This window comes from Pipra filicauda, unplaced genomic scaffold (genome assembly GCF_003945595.2).
Source record: "Pipra filicauda isolate LSUMZ 115617 unplaced genomic scaffold, ASM394559v2 scaffold209_size2725305_pilon, whole genome shotgun sequence".
NCBI classification, from domain to species: Eukaryota; Metazoa; Chordata; class Aves; order Passeriformes; family Pipridae; genus Pipra; species Pipra filicauda.
Genome location: NW_024104320.1, coordinates 1,331,432 through 1,352,198, shown reverse-complemented (window position 1 = coordinate 1,352,198; position 20,767 = coordinate 1,331,432). Strand labels below are relative to the sequence as shown.

General features: G+C 42.5%; 1 protein-coding gene across 3 annotated transcripts in view; it reads right to left on the bottom strand.

Annotated features, from left to right (window-relative positions):
* The window catches only part of FKBP1B (FKBP prolyl isomerase 1B), a 45,861-nt gene extending 32,888 nt beyond the window's left edge, over positions 1–12,973 (bottom strand). The window contains exons 1-2 of one of the 3 annotated variants that reach the window (XM_039380957.1): positions 12,904–12,973; positions 9,272–9,319 (exon numbers count right to left, since the gene is read on the bottom strand). Coding sequence is in view for 2 of the 3 variants with exons in the window: in XM_027749275.2 (XP_027605076.1) it covers positions 9,272–9,319; positions 12,456–12,492 (85 nt within the window). In the remaining variant the exon portion in view is untranslated. Of the gene's footprint in view, positions 1–9,271; positions 9,320–12,455; positions 12,637–12,903 lie in introns of those variants that run through there. The other 2 variants (XM_027749275.2, XM_039380958.1) reach the window with 2 other exon arrangements.
* Positions 12,974–20,767: the final 7,794 nt, after the last annotated feature.

Here is a 20,767-nt window from a genome sequence, read left to right as displayed (position 1 = left end):
TCTCACAACAACAAAAATTTACTTCAATTCTTCAGGCTGAAAATTGTACATTCCAGTCTGGAAATGGCAACACTTGATGATGATGCCTCAGGAACTTGTCCACTGTGTGACTCACCTTCTATTTTCTTTTATGTGCCCTAGATATGGCTGGATTTCACCTGCCAAAGTATAAGGCACTCCTCTCTTCTTGAGTATCTCTGCTTTTAGCACAAACAGAAATTTATCCACAGAAGAGAACTAACTACAATCCCTATATAGTAGTATAATGAAATTAATTGGTTTGGGTTTGGGTTTAGTTTTTTTCCTAATGCAGTGTAAAGAATTTCAACAGAAAGCTGCAGCTTTTAATGTTGCAACAGCAGCAACTTTAAGCAGTTAGGAAGTAGCAAAATAGCATTTTCACTTTGGTCATTAAAAACTAGATAAATCAACGCATCCAGGAGTGTATTTTTTTGTAGCAGTTACTGACTGGAAAATGAACTAATTAAGTTTTTCCTCTGTCCAACAGGAAACCACCCTTAACAAAACAAAAGTCTTCAATTTCTCACTGAGAACAGAGTAAGAGAAGACACTCTTACTAAATCAAGGTAGTCACATCATTTGATGTGCAAAGGGAAGTGAATTAGAGCAGCAAGAGACAACGAAGAACCAAATAACTATGCAGGATTAAATGCAAAAGGCTTGAAAGGAGAAACCAGACTTGGGATACCATAAGCAGAGACAGAAGGAGGGCTACAAATCAAATTTGCCTCATAACCACTGCTGTAACACAGAGTTTTAGAAGACCCAGGGTGTTGGATGTGAGATAAAGGACTATACCACCAAAGTGCACAGATATGCTGCCTCAGCTACAAAGACCTACTGGCTCTGCCTGATGACACCATGGCTACAACATTTAAGATCCCTCACACTGAATGATGTGCAAGGGAGCCCAAACTTCTGCAGCCAGCGGCCTTGTGGGAAAAAAAATTAAGGAAGATTTACAATGCCCTTGAGTAACTAAAGGTAAATAATATGTCTCAATTGAGAGACGTTGCTTTCAATATGAAGCCCCCAGAAGCCCCCTGGCCCTGGTTCAGCAAGACTCAGCAGAACTCCTGTCAACGACAACTCTTCCCGCAGCGGAACGCGTGTCCTCCGGGGCCGCCGGCTCAGCTGCTTCCCAATGCCAAAAAACCAGCCATGTCCTCCCCAGGGATCTCCCCTACACACCCCTGCAGCACTCAGACCTACACACTGAGCTCTGAAGATCACAAGCCTGCAGATATCTCTGGCCACACAGCACCTGCTCGGGTAAGACACCTGAAATGTGGTGTGTTACATAAATACCTGCTGTGTTTCCACTGCAGAGGGATGACACCGCGTGGTGTCTGATGAGGAAAACATTCCCCCCTCCACGTACCCTGCCTATCTGAGCTGCCTGACTTAGGAACCGTATTAAGCTCTTTATCTAATCAACAGAGAGAGAGAGGTATCCACAGGCTAATTATTTAGGTAACCTAAGGTAACCAGGCTCTCAATTTAGACTTCTTAGTTAGGTAAATACAGCGATGTTAGTTCTATTTTGTCAATAAAGGGAGACAAGCCTACCACTGGTGCCAGCTGATAAGAGTTCCTCATTTGGCTGATGTAGTAACCATTTGTACATTTTACACTAAAAAATACTATTCACTGCACAGTTTTTTCAACAATTCTTTGACTTTGGGAGACATAAGTTAGTAGAAAATTATGTCATTCTTGTAAGGACCTGGACTTCTAATGATCAAGAATTGATGCAAATCTTTCAGGTCTGTCCTCAAATACAGATATGAGCTGCAAGCAGGGTCCACTGGGATCATTGAAAATAAGTGCAAAGAGTATCCAGCAAAAATATTTTGAAGGTGCAATCTAATTTTCTAAAAGATGATGCTGGTTTGGATAGGTTCTGAGCTTTTAAAAACTTGATGAACAGAGGCTATTAGTCCCCTGGTACTTTAGATAATTGGCTTTGTGAGTTTTGGTTTTTTTAATATCTTAGAATCCACTTCTTCAAGACTTTTGTAAGGTAAGAGTAGGAAGTTTAATTATTCGCTAGCAGTTTCATTTCTATGCACAATAGGAAGGGAGCATGATTCTACAATCCCTCCATGAAAGGAAATCCTGTAAAGGTTAGGAAGTGCTCCAAAATCCAAACCAGCAGTCACCAAATCACTCAGCATGTCTCATGCTGACAGAGAAGTCTCTGTCAGGGGTAGAAAGTGCCCGTGTATGCTATCTTGAAGAAATCTATTTATAATCTCCTTTACTCTGCCAGAATGAAACTCATCCTGTCTTCTTCCCAAACAAATATAAGACAGTGCTTACAGGTAACCCTGAAGTCTTCCCTCTCTTTGCTCAAAGCACATCAGCAGCTGTCCAAAATAACATCTCAATGTCACGGGGAGCACCTTCAAGGGGAGAGACTTCCAAATCTTAGTCAAACCATGGCTTTGCAGTTGAGGTTGCCAATAAAAATGCTATTGGACAATTTGAAGATCCTTTTCTGCTTCACTTACCCGCATTAAATAGCATCTGACACCCCAAGTGACTTCAGTGAAACTGATGGGCACCGTACACAGCAACGCAGCAAAGGAGGAACAACTGGGAAACTTGAGGCTACAGTTTATTACACTGATCCTTTTCCATCAGGAAACAATCTGCTGTGTTCAATTTAAACTCACTCACTCCTCTGCTGAAGCTGTTACTTTTTTTCTTACAAATCTCTGAACCTTTTTATTCATCAAATCGCTTTTTCACATCAATAGCTTCTTCTTACAGTGTCTCACAGCACTTGCAAACATTAATTTCATGACAATTTTGAGAGGCACAGCCCCCTTTTCTGTCAAATTTAGAAAATGAAAGAGCAAGTAATATATCTGAAATCAGTCACTAAGCTGCCACCAAAATGCATAGGAGAAATCTCTTCTGCTCAGACTTTTGCTTCTGGACTCTGATCACTGTCAGGCTGAAGTCACTATTAAAATACTTCCAGGGATAACCAATCATAACAAATAAGCAAAGATGAGAATTTTACTCATTTTACTGAGAGAGTTTTAAGACTTGCAAATTGTTTCTAAGGGACATCAGAAGATCATATTCTTCACAGAGGACTAAAGCTACTTTTTGCAGTTATGATTCACCAAAGAAAAAGGACGTTTGTGAGTGCTTGCCACAGAGATCTCTGCAGAAGCAAAAGGCTTTCATTCTTACAAACCAGGGCATTAAGTAAAAAAATTACAGAAAACCGGCATTGACCAAAAGATGGACAGACATCACACTCTTCTGGTATAATGTATCTTGGAAACATGCTTGATAAAACAAGTTCCTTCTAGGTAAGCAGGATTTAGCTGGCTACAAATCAAGGCTCAATTATAATGTCTGTTACAATACAATTCTTATTAATGATGATTCTAATTGCAGTGTTCGCTATCCTCTTCCAAACCCAGCTAGACAGCTTCCTGGAGACCAAGAATTTTGATTAAGTGCCTTACTTAGTTCAATTTTCCTCTCAGCTACACATGCAGAGCTCCCACCGAGGTGGTACAGGTGTTCCTGAAAGCAGGACCAGAGAAATAACCTCCTCCTCTACTCACCTGGCACAAACTGCTCTCACACAAAGCTAATGTACATCCAGTCATGCTCACACACAAATATATGACAGTCTGCAAAGTTACTCTGAATTTACGTTAGTCTTTTTGAGAGCATGTCAGTATAGACAAATCTCTGGCTATTACTACATACACTTAAGACTGGGTTGATTTTGATTCAAGAAAAATAGGCAGATCTGTTCTCTTTTTGGCAATGGTTATTTCAAGGGAATTGCATTATATTTCTATGTGTTAAATGGAAAAGAGTTTTTTTAATCATGATAAATGAAGCATATTCTATAAATTACTGTTCATCTGCATCTTGTTATATAAAGAGCTTTCAACTTCACAGACACAACCATAACTCTCAACACAACACTACGGCCAAAGCTGAAGAAACAATATAAAGTAATTCTGGCAAGATATGGGAAAAGAAGATGATATGAATTTGTCCTCAGACCACTAGGAAAAGAACAATTAATCATTTGTTCTGCTTTAAATAAAAGCCTGCTTCCTAAAACAGAATGAATTTGTACATCTCAGCTGAAATAAATGGCTTAGTATTAATTTATTTCAATAAGGAATTTCACTTCAAGCATTAAAAAAAATAATTAAAAATCAACTTCTCAGTATTGAAATATTGAAGTCGAGAGGGAAGTGCTGAGCTTTCCTCCCTGGGATCCAAAGACAGGACATGTGGGAATGGTTGCTGCTCCAGGGGAGGTATAAACTGGAAATTAGGAAGCATTTCTTCACTGAGAGAGTGATCAAACACTGGAACAGGCTTCCTGGAGAGGTGGTCAGTCCCCCAGTGCCCGAAAGTGGGGCATTTGGACAATGCCCTGAACAACATGCTTTAACTTTTGGTCAGCCTGATATCGTCAGGAAGTTGGAAGAGATGATCATTTTAGGTCCCTTCCAATTGAAATATTCTATTCTATTGAAAATGTATTTGATGCAATATTTGGGGGCATTGCCCTAGCTGAAAAGTCTATGAAAAATCTTATCTGAGAGAAGTCCAGTTTAATAAATACTTAATGATTTATTGTGCCTTTATATTCTCACTCAAATAGGTCTGTTCCAGCAGACAACAAGTATCAGCAGTTCCTTAAAAAGGGTAATTGTATTATTATCAGAGTTTTACAGGTGACTGAGGAGAAAGATGAAGAGGTTAAGAATTCAGCTCTGCCACAAGCTACGTGGGCCCACACAAGAGAATATCTACTCTGAATAACTCAGAAAAAAAAATGCCTTCCCACTATCATGAGCAGATTTGGATTCAGTACACACAAAGCTTGTGTGAGGGCACACCATCATCCAGCAGGAGGGTCAGGAATGGGATTCAGCCTCTTGGAGTGCAGGTTTTACCTGACAGCCTCCAGACAGAGCATTCCCAACCTCAGTAAAGGTTTTGTTTAAAGGGCATTTCTAACAGAAAGTCACATTTTGCATCACCTTCATAAATATTTGAAATTTCTGCACTGATAATTTCTGTTGCCAGAGTCAACAAATTTAAATCACAGGAAACAAAACTGCAGAAAATGCCTCAATTCCGTTTATGCACTGCTCCATTGCCATTACATTAGGCATGAAGAAGGAGGCAGTTCATATCTCAAATTCCCTGCAATCTCTCTACATGAGGCAGACAAAGTACAACTATCATTTTGCAGATGGAAAACAGAAGGAGTAAGCAGATTGCCAAAGGCTTCCAGAAGCTTGCTCAATGAAATCTCTGACAAAAAACAAGACATAAAACAGCGCTGCTGCAAATGTATTTGCACTGCCTTATCTATTAATCCCATTACTGAAATATTGTGTCAGGTAACTTTTGAGACTCAACATACATGCGGATGCTAAGAAGAAATTTGTTATATTTCTTAACAAAGATAAGCCTACAGGAATCTGACCATGTTTTTTCATCATATCCTAAGACTGAAACTCGGTTTCATGTTATATCACAATCCTCCTATCTAATCTTCTGCAATGATCTGGAACATCTATTTGTGTACTTAACTCAGGCCCTGCAAAGCTGAAAAATTAGCAGGTGATTTACAGGACCAAAGTCAGGCACTAAGGCGTCTTATCAAAGGGCAAATGGGTACTTCTGAAGGGTAATCCAAAAATCCTGCTCTAATTGTAAAGCAGCTGAGAATTACTCCTTAGGGAAAAAAAAAATAAAGAATTAAAAATAATTTGCTTAAACTAAGAGGTCCCCTCTAAACTGCTCCCTAGTGAGGTTGCACCTTAACTCTTGCTGCCACTGGAACTTAGGTCTGTCCTGTAAGGCATCACCAATGCCTTTGGGAATCAGACCACAGAGTCTGCTCCTGAGATTATGCATCCAGTTTAACAAGGAGAGAAAGAGGAAAAGCTGCCACATGTAACAGCCTAATAGCTGGAGCTCTGACAGCAGAAGTGTAAAACTCAATCACAGTTCTCCTCCATCTTGAGGAGATTCCAGTTCTCACCTCCCACTCCTCCAGAACATGTAGGGTCATCAGACTAGAAACTACCCTGCTGAACTCCTACCTTGGAGATGATTCATAAGATCCTGGACGATGAGCAGACAACTCTTAAGTTCTGCCAACCATCTAGGGTCCTGGTCTTTGGTCCTCTCTAGGCTTTTCCTGCATGGACTGCCAGGATTGCAGACTTCCTAAAAAATGGAAGTAACCTACGGGCCTTTTTCTCGTGTAGCACCAGCAGTCCCCTCATGTCCATGCTCTCTGACATCACTCCCTATCACAGGGTAAATGCACATCTATGAGAGGAATGGAAGATGGGAAAATAAGACAAAACAGAGCCCACAGCCCACTCCTCACTGGAGATTCACAACTTGCTCTGGCAGAAGAAAGCTCATTCTGGCCTCTCCTCTCCTTCAAGACAGGAATAATTAGTGGACAGGCAATGTTATTTCTATGCAAACACAGAAAAGTAGCCTTTCTGGGAATCACGGAACCAACCACGTTTGTGCCAAGGAGCTGTGCCACCACAGTGTGTGTGTGTTGGTGTAAGAGCAGAACAGCCACTGCAAGAAGTTGCATGGCCTGCCCAGCTGTCAAGGCTGGGCACCACCACATGGGAAAATCAGTGGATTAAAAAGTATGGAATTAAGTCCTGAAGACAGACACTGGACTACATCTCCTTCCATATTCCTGCATGAGTGCCTGTATCAATTACTCCCCCTCTTGCCTGCTCCTCTCCTTGCCCATGGTTCTTGCATTCCTCACTGCTGAATGTCCTAAGCTAAACTGGAGGGAGTGGGAAATTTCAGCTTTCTTCTCCCCAAAACATAATAGTTACAGTTAAGGACACGGCAAAAAGAGCTATGAGCCTCTTCTGCTGGAAAAGCCAAGGGAAGGTAGGTTTGGCACATCTGAAACAACTGTTCAGTTATTACACAAGTGAGCTCCTACAGGCTGTGTTTTTGACTGAAGGGGGCCATCTCTTCTGCGCTTGATGCTGGATTCAGAGCTGTGCTCTGAGCACCCCAGTGAGGTCAGGCTTTTATGGGGATCCAAATGATCCCTAGATCTTGATGGAGTCCAGTCAGTGCATGGTTCCTTTACTTCCAAGAACACAACACCTCCTTACAGGTATCTGTGCCGAGCTCCAGAGTGACCGGCTGAACAGGGAGACAACTTGAGAGCTGTGCATGCTCCCAATATTATGCAGCTCTGAAAAGTAGGATTTCTGGATCATTTCCTTGCTCTTAGGTGTCATAGTTTTTCCTAACTCCCATTTTAAGTGTCAAGACAGATGTTCTCGATATCTCTGCAGGCTTCCCTGTAACTCAGGTACTCAGTTCCTAAAGCAGGACTCACAGGAGTGTGGTGAGGTTAAGCATTAAGTACAGTGAAGCCTAACAAGATCACACAAAGACAGAGGTCATTCCAAGATAAATACCAGGCATACCCAGAATCTTATCAGTATGAAAAGTAGCTATATTGTATTCTGATCAAATAGTTTTAAATTAAAATTTGACATTCATATGCCATCTTACCCACATACTTCATAGACCACTGGAAGAAAACACGTTATCCACTAACCATGGGTTCTCTTCGAAAACATCACCACCAAAGACTGCTCTGACACTGCACCAGCTGTGGAACTGAGAGGATGAGCTTTTCCTGGTATCTGTTCTAATCTGGGAGTTAAGAGAGGTTGCACAGCACCAACAGTAACACATATGAAGGAAGCACCGTTTACACTGGAGATTGATTTAATGAGTTTTTATAAAGTCTTTTATGTCAAAGCCAGCTTATGACAGCCTCATCTAGGATGGTATCTAATATCAATAAGAGTATGCAGTCTCTTATCTTTTCACATTTACCATTCACACTTTCCCTGAAGTTATCTGGAAAAACTGTGCTTTGTGGGAGTCACCAGGCTCAAATTTTTTTTGCCTATTTCAGTTCTGACATTTAAATTCATCTTGAACTAACTAGGGGTGGGAGGTGACAATTTTGTTTCATAAAACCTTTTGAAGTTTGGACAGGAACAGAAACATATCTTCCAGCATCTTCACAAAAATAATTTCAAAACATCTATTTTCAGATCTAAGTTACAGAGAAATGTCTGTAAGAGCTGAGACTGGCATGGGAGACCCATGTGTTTAACTTCTTCTAATTCAAACTAGAAATCCTCATCAGATTAAAATACTCTAAATATATAAATGTACAGGAGCTTATACCCAGAAAATCTACACGCCATGCCAGTGCATTAACTCTCATGTAACCTCCTGAATGGTGATATTATTAAATTATATAAAAAAGCTTACTGAAAATACAAATCAGTTTACTTCATTAGTTATATTTACTGGAAAATGTTCCCATCTTGCTCCAGCTGTAAGCTACAGAAGCAAGTACAAAAGCGCAGGAAAGCAACAATTGCCAGTGAGAACTTTCCTGTCATCCTGAACGCTAGAGGAAAACACGACCTCACAGATCTAGGCCCAGATCAGGAGCTGTCAATCCCCCCATCACCTACATGTTGACTTCTTAAGGAAAGGACCACGTGGAATGGAAGCTCTTGATGTGAACTTCCCAGCTGGGGGCTCGGACTGCAGAGACTTTCATATCCCTTTGACAACTTATATAACTACATACAAAGCATAACCTTATAAACTGATTTAAAGGACAATTTCCCTCTGAGCAAAGGTGCAGCATAAACAGCTCCATTAACCAGCTCACCACTTAAGATTCATACAAGTCCATAAAGCAAGTGTTAAATAGACCTTGTATTGATCTCTTCAATCTGGAATGAATTTTACTGCCAATGCACAGACACATGCTTTTAAGATATATACAATCTTTAATTGTCTGTATCAAGATCAGAGGCTGGAAAAATATGAACCCAGCATTTTGACTGTTTCATGCTCGATTTCATTAGCTAGTAAAATGGCCTAATGAATCAGGTCTGCAGCTTCATCTGCAAACCTCTCACCATCGAATGCTATCCATGGCAAATCTACCAGCAGGCACATCTAGGTACTGTAGCCTGAACACCTCACCTAGAAGTGAAATACTCAGGAAATCCATCTGAACACTATCCAATGGATTATGAGTGACAGAACAAAGCAAAAAATACATCAAACATCTGAAATGGGAAATCACTCTTGAATGCAAGGCAATTGGTATCACAAGAATATTCAGAACATGCCTTACCTGTGTAGTGCACCACACACGTCTGACCCTTCTTTGGAAATGTCCGTCCTGTTGAAATTATAAAAGGTTATTCTTTTATCTTTTCTGATTGACCTGGCTAGGCAGGTTTATCTTTCAAGAGGAAAATGCTGGACTGAGATTTGGTATTAGCCACTTGGTTACTTCAGGATATCTGACAGCTGTAAATAGAAGTGGATCCTCATACAACTTGGAGCACAAGTCTGATGAGGAGCAGCTGAGGGAATTGGGGGTGTTTAGCCTGGAGAAAAGGAGGCTCAGGGAAGACCTTATTGCCAAAGAGATGGTAGGGAGTTGGAATTAGCCTCTTCTCCCAGGTAACAAGTGACAGGACGAGGGAAAATGATCTCAAGTTGCACCAGGGGAGGTTTAGATTGGATATTGGGAAACATGTCTTCACAGAAAGGGTTGTAAAGCATTGGAACTGACTGCCCAGGGATGTGGTGGAGTCACCATTCCTAGGAGTTTGAAAAACATGTGGATGTGACACTTGAGAACATGGTTTAATGTTGAATGTGGTGGTGGTGCTGGGTTGACAACTGGACATGATGATCTTAAAGGTCTTTTCTAACCTTAACAATTCCATGATTCTATGACTATGTGTTATCAAATCACTAATATGCAAGACTGGAATGGGATGCTTTAGGTTAGAAGGTCCCAGTTTGGCTTCTGTTTAGCTCTTCGACCAAATACTATTTTCCTTACATAATTTTCCCTACATATCTGCATTTTATATACATTTACATTCTGTAAGTGCAAAAGGACAGTCAAAACTTCATGGATTATAACATTAAAATTCTCAGAATGTTTTTGCTATGGTTTTTTAAATAAAGTATTAGTCTACAATCGTGAAAAAATACATTTGTATTCACATCTCTAATGTCTTTCACTCATGACAGCTCTATAAGGGCATCTTTAATTAGCAGGAATGGGTTTTACACAAATTTTCATATACAAAGGCAGTTTAATTTTGTAGCATCGGGCAACAGTAAAGCAGTAATACACTGAATTCTTGTAAGAGCCTGGTAGCTCCTCCTAAAATGTTCATACTGAAAGGAAAAAAGGCTTAAATTATTTGCTTGACACTGGAAAATGAAATTACCATTCCCATTTTACCTGTTTTAGGTACTGCCAAAGGCACTAAAAGCTAAGGAATGATTTTCCAGGCTCAATTAGTGCCAATGGTGTATTAAAGCCGCTAATCTTAATTTCTCAAGGTTGGCCAGGGGAATGCCCAGGTTCATAAAGCATCAGCGAGACCAACTATTAAGGAACATCCTTGACAGAAAGCTAAAAACTGGGGATTTACATAGGTTGCCCAGAGAAGTTGTGAATGCTCCATACCTGGAAGTGTTCAAGGCCAGGTTGGACAGGGCTTGGAGCAACCTGGTCTAGTGGAAGGTGTCCCTGTTCATGGCAGGGTGCTGGAACTGGACAATCCTTTAGCTAAAACTGAAGCTCATATCTTAGTCAGCTTTCTGGGCTCTTTAGTCAGAATTAACACGATAACAAGTTATGCATTACAGGGCACTTCACAGGGTATAAACCAACAAGTAACACACAAGCTACAGCCTCAGGGCTTACATGCCAAAAGCACACAAGCAGTAAATGGCAGGAGGACGGGCTAATGCAAGGAAAAAACATTTACAGCATTAAATTGAGAAGATGGTGTTTCCAAGCACCACATGAACAGCCTCCTTCATCAGCTCTGCTGGCAGGAATATCTCTAGCTATGAGTTGCACAAAATGCAGTGCAATAGGTGTCCAGTTAGGGCACCATGGCATGCTACAGTGGGATTCATCTCTTTTAAATTCAGCCATTTACAACACAGGCAACTATCATATGCCAGTCTCCTGGGCTTCCTCCATTGACAGTAGAGAATTAGCAGTGCTTTGAGAGAAAGCCAGCCTATCCAGAGAGAGCCAAGACGAATCATTCTCTGGAGCTGACCACAGAGAAAAATGAGAAGGCTGCTTTAGACTAGCCAGCTAACCTGAGAAAAGTTAGGTGAGATGAATCCTACCCTTTGTAAAACAGGTATTATTCAAATGATGCATTATTATACAGAGATCTGAGAAAAGCACTATCAGACCTTATGGACACATACTCTGCTGTGTGAGTATACCACCAGCAAAGCCAACGAAGCTACATAATTTCACATCAAAGCTGAATTAAAAGCAGAGATTTGCAAGACCACTGACTCGCTGTGGTTTAAGACAGTGCTTAAAGTCAGATGATTTTGATTAAGACTTGCAACCAAGAGAACTAATCCATATAACCTTATTTGGAATACCATATTGCTTACAAAGACAGCCTTGATCTATTTAATAGCTAGAAAGTACCACTGTGAGACTAAGTTCCACCCTCCTTCCTACTCTCAACCCAGCACCATTACTTATATCCACATAACCATTCAGCTTTTACATCTGTGCAACCAAGAGAAGAATTCAATCCCTAGAGCTAAACAGCATAGAGGGAGAAGCAAATTTAAAAGCATACATAAAGAAAGGATCAATATTGGGGCAAGAAACTTAAGGTATGATCAACTTCAATGCAGTATTCATTGTATATCACCCAAGGGTGAACTTGGCCTATTATATAGACACATATGTATGTTAGAAATTATATCCTCTTAAAAACAAACAAACAAACAACAAAAAAAAAACCCCAAACCCTTATGAAATTATATTATAATCCCACAGACGAGCAGAATACCACGAATTGGCTCTGGAAAGGCGGGTTTGTGCCAAGGAGAGGTGAGTGACTGCCACCCGGGCTGGACCTCAGCCCTCGCCAGCATCCCACGCTGGACCGGGAGGCGGCGGTGCCACGCTGGGGGGATGCTGGCACTGGCGGACGGTGGTCCCGGCGAGGCCAGGCTCGCCACCGGGGAAAGTTTGGGCTCCCCGGCGGCGCTGACCCCGCGCTCGGGCTGTGCAGCTGTCGGCGGATGCCACAGAAACCCCGGCCGCCTCGCCGCCCCCGCCACTCCCGCACCGGGGGTTCGTGCCCGCGGGGTTGCGGGGCTGCGGGGGTGGCCGTGCCTCCCCTCCCTTCCCCTCCCCTCCCGCACCGCTGTCCCCTCGCTCCGCGGCTCCCCGCTCCCGGAGCCCCCCGTGCCCCGCCGGCCCCGCGCCGCAGGGCTGCTCCCGCACGGCCCCGTACCGTCTCCCGGAGAGATGGTCTCGATCTCCACCCCCATGGCGGCACCGGCTCCGTTCGGCTCCGCTCAGCTCAGCTCAGCTCAGCTTAGCTTAGCTCAGCCCGGCTCGGCTCGGCTCGGCCCCGCTCCCCGGCGCGGCCGGACCCCCAGTGCGGGCAGTGCCCCTGGGCGGCCCGGGCAGGGGCCGCCCAGCTGCCCGTCAGCGCCCGCAGCCAATGCGGGGCAGGGGCGGGGAGGGGCGGGGAAGGGAGAAGAGGGGGCCGCCCGCCCCCGTTCCGGGCACAGGGGGGACAGGGGAACGAGGAGCGCTCTGCCGCGGGTGGTCCGCCCGTCCGCATCGCCCCGCACCCCGCGGCTGTGCGGGGGATGCCGCTGCCATCCCCCGGCCAGGGCTCGCTTTAGTGGGGGCTCCCCTGGGGGTTTCGGCGCCGTTCCCCCCCTCCATCTTACCGTGCCTGTGCGGGGTCCGAGCGGCAAGAAGGCTCAGGGGGTAGCGGTGCGGTACCGCTGCACAGCGCAGGCAAGGGGGCAGACAGGGGAACAGGGCACCGCGCTCCCAAACCATCTGGACACCAGGACGTGTCTGGGTGCGAGTGGAGGGTTGGCGTTTCTAGTTACAAAAAGCCATGAAGGAAAGCATCCGTACTCGCACATCACGCTGAAGTGAATGTCACCCCGATTCTGCTGGTGAGCAGCAGCACCAGGGCAGTGGTACCCATCGGTGGTGACCCCACACAGCAGTAGCAGTGGCAGGTCTCTAACGGGCTGGCAGCGACCTTGAGTTTCAATGCAAAACAATTTATAGCTTCTTGTTCGTATCCATGTTTTAAATAGGAAAATCCATGTATTGATTGCTCAGGTGTTTCTGTGATGCAAGATTACATATTCAATTTTGCTGCAACTACTTCTGATGAGTGCACTTGTAATAGATGAAAAATACTATTTCCTCATAAACTTATTGTGTACTTGAATATCAAGAGTTTTCACTGCCTCTGAAGGAATAGTTCTATTTACAGTTCTGTGTGTTCTGGGTTAAAAATAAAAATGGAACTGTAACATCATCAGTTGTCCAACTGAAAGAGCTGTCTGTATCTATCTAATTCTAACCTACAGTTCTTTGGCATTGCTTTCCCACGATTTTTATCTGTTGCAAACTGGGTTCCATTCCGGCAAAAAGATTTTCTTCTATATGGGCAGCTGTCAGGATGAATGAACTGGGGAATTACTGTGTTGGTTTGTAATTGTGATCTACACTCTGAGCTACACTGACCATCTCCATGCAGCTTTTCACACTACTCGGATCGGTCTGTTCAACTACATGCTCTATTGTATGTATCTTTTATTGTGGGTCAGACGCTCCAAAATTTCGGGGGCTGGTTAGCAGAAACTCCCCAAAAGTGGGCAAGTGAGGAAAATCATGGGCTCACACAAGTCCAGAAGCAGTAATGAGGACTGGACAGGGATTCCTTTTGCCTGCCTCCCACCCCAGTGAATTCTACCTCTGTATGTAGCACGTATAGAATAAGCAGGCACCTACTGCAGTTCATCAGAACTGGTCTGTAAAGTGCAAATTCTGAAGAGGGATTATCTTCAGTGCCAATCTCAGAGTGTTGTTTGTTTTCCAATGAGTAGGAAGATACTAAAAACACATTTGAGAAACAGGCAAATGCCAGGTAGGAGATAAGTGGCACAGAGGTATTAAGAATGCATGAACATTACTAGTTCCAGATGTGCCTCTGAGTCATTACAGAGCAACAAGGATGGCATAGGAAATGCTGAGCACATATGAAGGGAAATTCTAGGTACATGGTGTCCTATTAGGGCCCTTGACTTTACAAGAAACAGCTGCTTTCATCCAGGCTCCAGGTAGATGTCTGTGTCCACTCAGACAATCAGAACCTCGGAAGGCATAAGTCTGATGGATAAAAGCAATTTATACTTTGCTGGGCTCCCTTAAGTTTTTATAAGAATGTCTTTCCTTTGATCAGGGCCACACATCTCTCCATGATGGGAGAATAATAGACATTCCCAAGTGGTGGCATGTGGAAGGGGGAGATTGGACTCAGTCACATAACAGATATAGTTCAGGTGGGATCACAGAATATCTGCTCCGAGTGTCATATCAAGCAACAGGCCTTAAACACAGACTCCAGCATCCTCAGGCAGACTAATGACCCTAATAAAAAAGCAAGCCCCACCAACAGCAAAATTCACAAGCCAAAGGATGGGATTAGAAGGGCCCAAGCACTGACCTAGGTCTAACATGCTGTATCTATAAGCATCCTATCCCCTGGCCTGTTGCACCATGCTGGGTCTCTAAATGCAAACAGAGCTTCTCTGGGGCATGAGCTAATTAGATCCCCTACGCTCATATTCCCAAGCACATGCAAAGAAAGGTGAGACCAAGCTCCAAAACACAAAAAAGGATCCATAGAGGATACCTCAAAGTTGTTGGTTAAATATTTTTTTAAATTTTTGACAGCACAGGTATTGAACAAGTAACGTTTCTATTTTTCATCTTATGGTCCTCACTGTAGGCATTAAGGCACCCAAGGGTATGTTAAAAACTCCACAGCACATGAAGAACTTGGAAGAGTGGACTGTAACAAGGAATGTCCATATCTTCAGGAAAGCTTCTGAAGTATAAGAAAAAGTGGTTTAGGACTGGCAGAGAATTGGAGGGGAAACAGAAGGGACAAAGGGACTAAGAGGGAAAGTTCATGACCAAGGAAATGGCTAAAACCAGATTATCAAAGCAGACCAGATTAGTGTTTTAAGAACGCTCTTTGAAAGCCATTGCATGACATCCACCTCACCCACTTTGCAATTCAGCATGTCTGTATTAAGGATAAGTACACTAGTTTCAGCTTCCAAGACTCTGGAGAGCTCACTTTCCTGAACAGCCCTTTACCACAAGACCTTCCCACAGCATGTTTTTCTATCCTGGCAACAGGAAGAGCAGTCTGGAAAAGCAGGGGGTTCTCTCGACCCTCCTTCTCAAATGTTTTGATGGAACCACATGACTCCAACATCTGAGATTCTTCAGTGGTCACAAAGAGGACCGCAGTCATTATGAGGTTTTTTCAAAAGCCCATACCCACAAAGTTTAGCAGCTGAACATCTCATTTTCTTCAGTTAACCCCCCTACAGCCTGCACTGTTTGCAAACTATTTATGCATTTCCACTTTCAGGAAGGCAAACAGTTTTCAAATTTTTAGAGTGTTTTAATTTAGTTCATAGTTCCTATATTGTGAAATCCTATTCTTCATTGTTTTTAAAATCTACAAAGGATCTACAAATCATGTGTGATAGATTCCATATGCCCATGAAGAACACCTCTGGAAGGCAAAGCACTAAATTGCCCATAAACGGAAAGCAAAATTCTGGAAATGTGTAAATTCATGGAAGCCACAAAAACCCCCCAAGAGGACACATTTCCCTCACCAGCATCCATGGAGAAAGACTGAGCATTATTTTGAAACCCAACAAGTGTTCTATGAACAGTGAAAACAAATTAAAAATGTGTTACCAATACTGACCTTTCCACTCACTGAACCAACATGCACAACCAAGTGATTTTAATCTCAAAGTGTACAGGTCATGCAAAACCAGCACCACAGTGGAAAAAAACTGATCAAAATAAACCCCAACCTGCAGAGCTCAGCAGGTCGTGTCACTGCGAATGTTCCTGTGCATCACCAGCCTTGACAAAAGAGTCAGGCCAGAATCAGGAATTTCTCTGAAAGCATGTGCCTAAGGCAATTCTGACAGCACACCCACAGTGTCAGCCATTTGATGAGCAGATCAAACCCAAAAATCTCAATGTACCAGTTATAGGAGGGCTGTCTCGCTTCTCGCTACTGCTGGTTACCACAGGCCTGCAGCACAGTCACCTCCTACCAACTGGTACTTTTCCAAAAGCCCCGAAACAGAGTAAATCGTCCTCCAGAAGCAATTATTCTGAATCCTTATCGTCCTCTTGGAAATCCTTATCCACATCTGTATCCACACTTTCCTCTTGCAGCTGTAGCTGTGAGTGCAAAACTGCAGCTGGGATTTTTCAGTAGCATTAAAACTGCCTTGAAAGCCAACGCTTCTCTCTCACCGGCTTCTTCCCAACTCAGATATTCACATATTCTCTCTCATAGCACCTTTATGTGAGTCATTATGAAAGTCTTGGACCTGATCTCCAAAGCCTTTTAGAGGACTAGGTGAGGTCACCTCAGGTGTGCATAGGAAAGAGCTCCAGCTCATCAGGATATACACCACCAGCTACCAGAGCTGAGAAACTGGTTGCTTAATGTTCCAGAATGGAGGTAAAAATTCCACAAGACCAGGACATTAGTAATGGAGCTTGCTTCCAGAAGAGATTAATACAATTTATCACTTCCAGAAACACATGGGTTTAGACAGACTCATGGTCTCACAGGCTTGTCTCCCCAGTCTAAGGAAAGGTACTGACATACTGGAAAAATCCCAAACATTCCAGTGCGGTTAGTGGCAGGAGAATGTGGAGAGGGGGAGGGAGCTGGGTTTGTTCAGCCTGCAGAAGGCAAAGAGAAGAAGGATCTCAGCTGCTGTCTACAACTACCTAACAGCTAGTGGAGAGGATGGTACCATACTCTTCTTAGAGATGCCCAACCAAAGGACCAAAAAGCAATGGACACAAGTTACAGCAAGGGAGATTCTGGCTAAATATAAGTTGAAAAAAAAGTCTTCAAAGCATGAGTGATCAAAAAAAGCCTTAAGAAACCTGATCAAACTTTGATATCAGCCCTGTTCCAAGGAAGCAGTTGGACCATATGGCCTCCAAAGATCCCTTCCCCTGAACTGATTTATGAGTCTGTAATATTTTTCCTGCAAGATGAACAAGAGAAGGAAATGAAGAAGTGGTAGTGCGGTTAACCACAGTTCTGAAACTGACTGCATGACCCTAAATCACTTTGGGTCTGTTTGCAATGCATAATGCTCCAAAGTGCCTAATACAAAACTAGCTAGCATCTCAGATGCAATATAAATATGGAATTGCAGCATCCATCCAGACTAATTAGCACACATGCAGATTGCTGCAGTGATATTGCTTCACTGCTGACTGTTTTGAAGGCAGCTTGCTGAACTGAAGATATGCTCTGAATCGCTCTCAGTATCTAATTCATATAACAAGAATGATCACTCTGCCTTGTCTGTTTAGATTCCAGCTTTTCAGAGGGAAAGGTCATCCTTTATTATAAATAAATATAACACCTTGGGACCCAGAGGCTAGACTCATGTAGTGTTGTCTCACAAATAAAATTTCCAACGATAACAATATCTTAAATGGACAGTCCAAGAGGATTAGACTTTCTCTTCCATCCAATCCTTCATAGCAAAAAATGGATTAAAAAATGTAAGTAAGTCTCTCTTTCAAACTGAATGGAACATTACTGGAATCACATATATAAACAGTAAACTAATTATTCCAGCTCTGTCATTTCCTTGCCATGGAAGTTACAGAAGGAAGTCAGTGACTTTGAGAAACTTTGTATTTACAGGGCAACACATTTTCCGCTTTCTTCAGTAAAACTCTTTTCTCTATAGTTTTGGTATTTATTCTGCTGCATGAAGAAATGTCACTGCAAGACATATTGGAAGCAGTTCAAACAACAGGAGAAAACCAAACAAACCACAAATATTAGCTACAAGCTCCTGATTAGTCTTTCGATGATTTTGGAAAATGTAACTGTGGAAATGAAATTAACTGGCATTCTCAATCCTCCAGATAAATGAATCAAGGGAGTTGGCTAATGGACTCAGAAAATTAAGGCTGTATTTGTTTTCCTTCGTTCTGCATGTGCAATTATAGCACTGTTTAATGAGTTTCTAGAACCTGCTGATCAAAATGATCTGAAGTTCTAACTAAAAGATCAGCAGAGAGAGAGGCAGGATATACCAGCACAGCTACAAGTAGGACAACACAGAAAGATTGTAAAAAGTTGGGGGGGGGGGGTTTTGCACGATACTCTGGGGACAGCTTTAATTCCAGGTAAGTGTCAAGAGATCAGCAACAGCCACTAAAAATCTCAGGCTTTTTACATTCATCTGTAGGAGAAACACAGACACTAATCTTTCTGGTATTCAGCTCCTCATCAGGGTTGACCCAGCATTTGGCCTTTAGCTCTCTTAGAAAAAGGCAAGGCTGTGTCAGCCATTCCAGGTTTTGCACCTATGGAATCAAGGTGGCTGAATCCCAAAGAACAGGTATTTAGGCTTAAACTGACCTTCAAGTAGAAAAATTTCAAATCCTTTCTACGAGAGAAGCAGGAAAAAGTATTTTTATTTTCCTTTAAATTAAGGCCTTATCTCAGATAAAAAAGAAGGCCAAAACAGAACCACTGCAGCCTCTCAGTAAAAATGTAGACCCCACAGAACCTTCAGTACAATTCTACCTAACACTTCAACTAGCTTAGAGGCTATGGATTAAAAATGTCATCCACTACAGCTCATTTTTAGCTTATATGGACAGTTACAGATGAACTATTTAAACAAGCAGGTGGATAGAAGCACAATGTTACCACTGTTTCATTTTAATTAGCAGGTTTGTGTTAGAACACATTCACCAATATTTTTGTAGGGGGATCCTACTAAGTCTAACTAGCGAGAACACCTCTAGGGAAGACCAAGTCAAAGGTGTTTTATTACAAGATTTTCCAAATACAGCTGGGAATCAGCTTTCTTCAGACACTTCTGAAATTGTCCCAAGTGGAACAGCTCTACCAGTGACAGCAACAGCAAACTATTCAACTACCGTGGCCATTGGAAGCGTTATCATCAAACACAACCCGTACCTCAAGCGAAATAAGACAGAGACACCACAATGTTTCTCAATCAATATTCTCAACCACAATTTAACTGCTTGAATAGATACTAGAACCCACATGATTCAGAAGCAACCAATTTTTATATAATTTATAAAATTTGCTTTCTAGTGCATTTTCCAAAGCAGGTATTGCTGAGAGTTTGACTGTGTCTACACTGTCAACCCTGTTTGAATACAGGGTAATGTCCGGCTGATGCTGTCCTGAGTTCCTTTACAATAATAAATTATTTTCCCAGAGCTGACAGAGTTTGATGACCCTTGCAATTTATCAAGCTGGGATAAATATATGCCTGCTAAAAATATTACTATCCTTTGTTCCTCTTCAAGTCTCAACGGGCTTTCAATTGAGAGTGATCTAACTGAGCACATACACTGTGGCAAAGAGCATTTAGCCATGCAAGAAGTTCCTAATTTATCTGATGTGCTTGGTGGAGGTCATAAAAATATCACTTTAAAAGTACAAATTTACATCATCATGTAAAAAAGAAGGTACTAATAAGAGATGTCTTCAAAAACAAATACATTTAATGCCTATGAAAGAAAAAGACTGTCGTAATTTGGAAGCTGAATGTTGACTTACAGATGGAAAGACCCATTAGATCATTCATTCCCTCCCTTTGCCAGGACAGGAATATTTCTTAAAGAGCATTCCATGCTCTTCTGTCCACTACAATTTTTACAGCGTAAGTACTGGAGTTTCTATCAAAAACCCGATTGCTTTATAAAGCATGCACAAAAGACTGGCATATACATATGGGAACATTAGGTCAAAAAACAGTGGTTTGAGACAGGTCATTCAGCAGTGGGAAGGACATGGGTGGGAATCACATAGCTCTAGAAAGGGCTATTGGTGGGCTGATCCTTGATAAATGGGCAGGTTATAAGAGACATGCATGTACTGACTGCACAATCATTCCTTGGCATTCATCTGTCCATACTTGTATCCTATCTGAGTATTCAGCTAGGCTCGTAAAGCAAGAGCTATTCATCTATTTTAGGTACTTCAGGATGGAATGAATCGTGCCCTAAAAGTATCTATTCTTCACCACTGACTTTTAAGTGACTCAGTAAGCAGGTTCCGACTTAGACAACTATAGTGTGTATGGCTAGAGGTATGTTAGAGAGCTGAGGCTCAGCTCTGTTGCCCAGTGGCCTATCTTCATGTAGGCAGCCATATGTATGTGCCTCAACACAGAAATGTTAATTTGTGGGATGAGTCCCACACCTACAATTATGAGAAATGAGTATCATTCTCTGTGACAATCTTTGCATAATCATCCCTTACATGCTTTCCTTCCTAATTTCTCACCTGTTTTGCTTTAGTGTTGTGAAAGCCAGAAAAACTAAGCTCTTGCTGGGAGCAAGGATGAAGTGGCACTCTGGAAAGATTTGGTTCTCTTCTCCTCCCTCCAGTGAACCACAGGAGTCTCACTCTAAACCAGAAAAGGGAAGAATGGG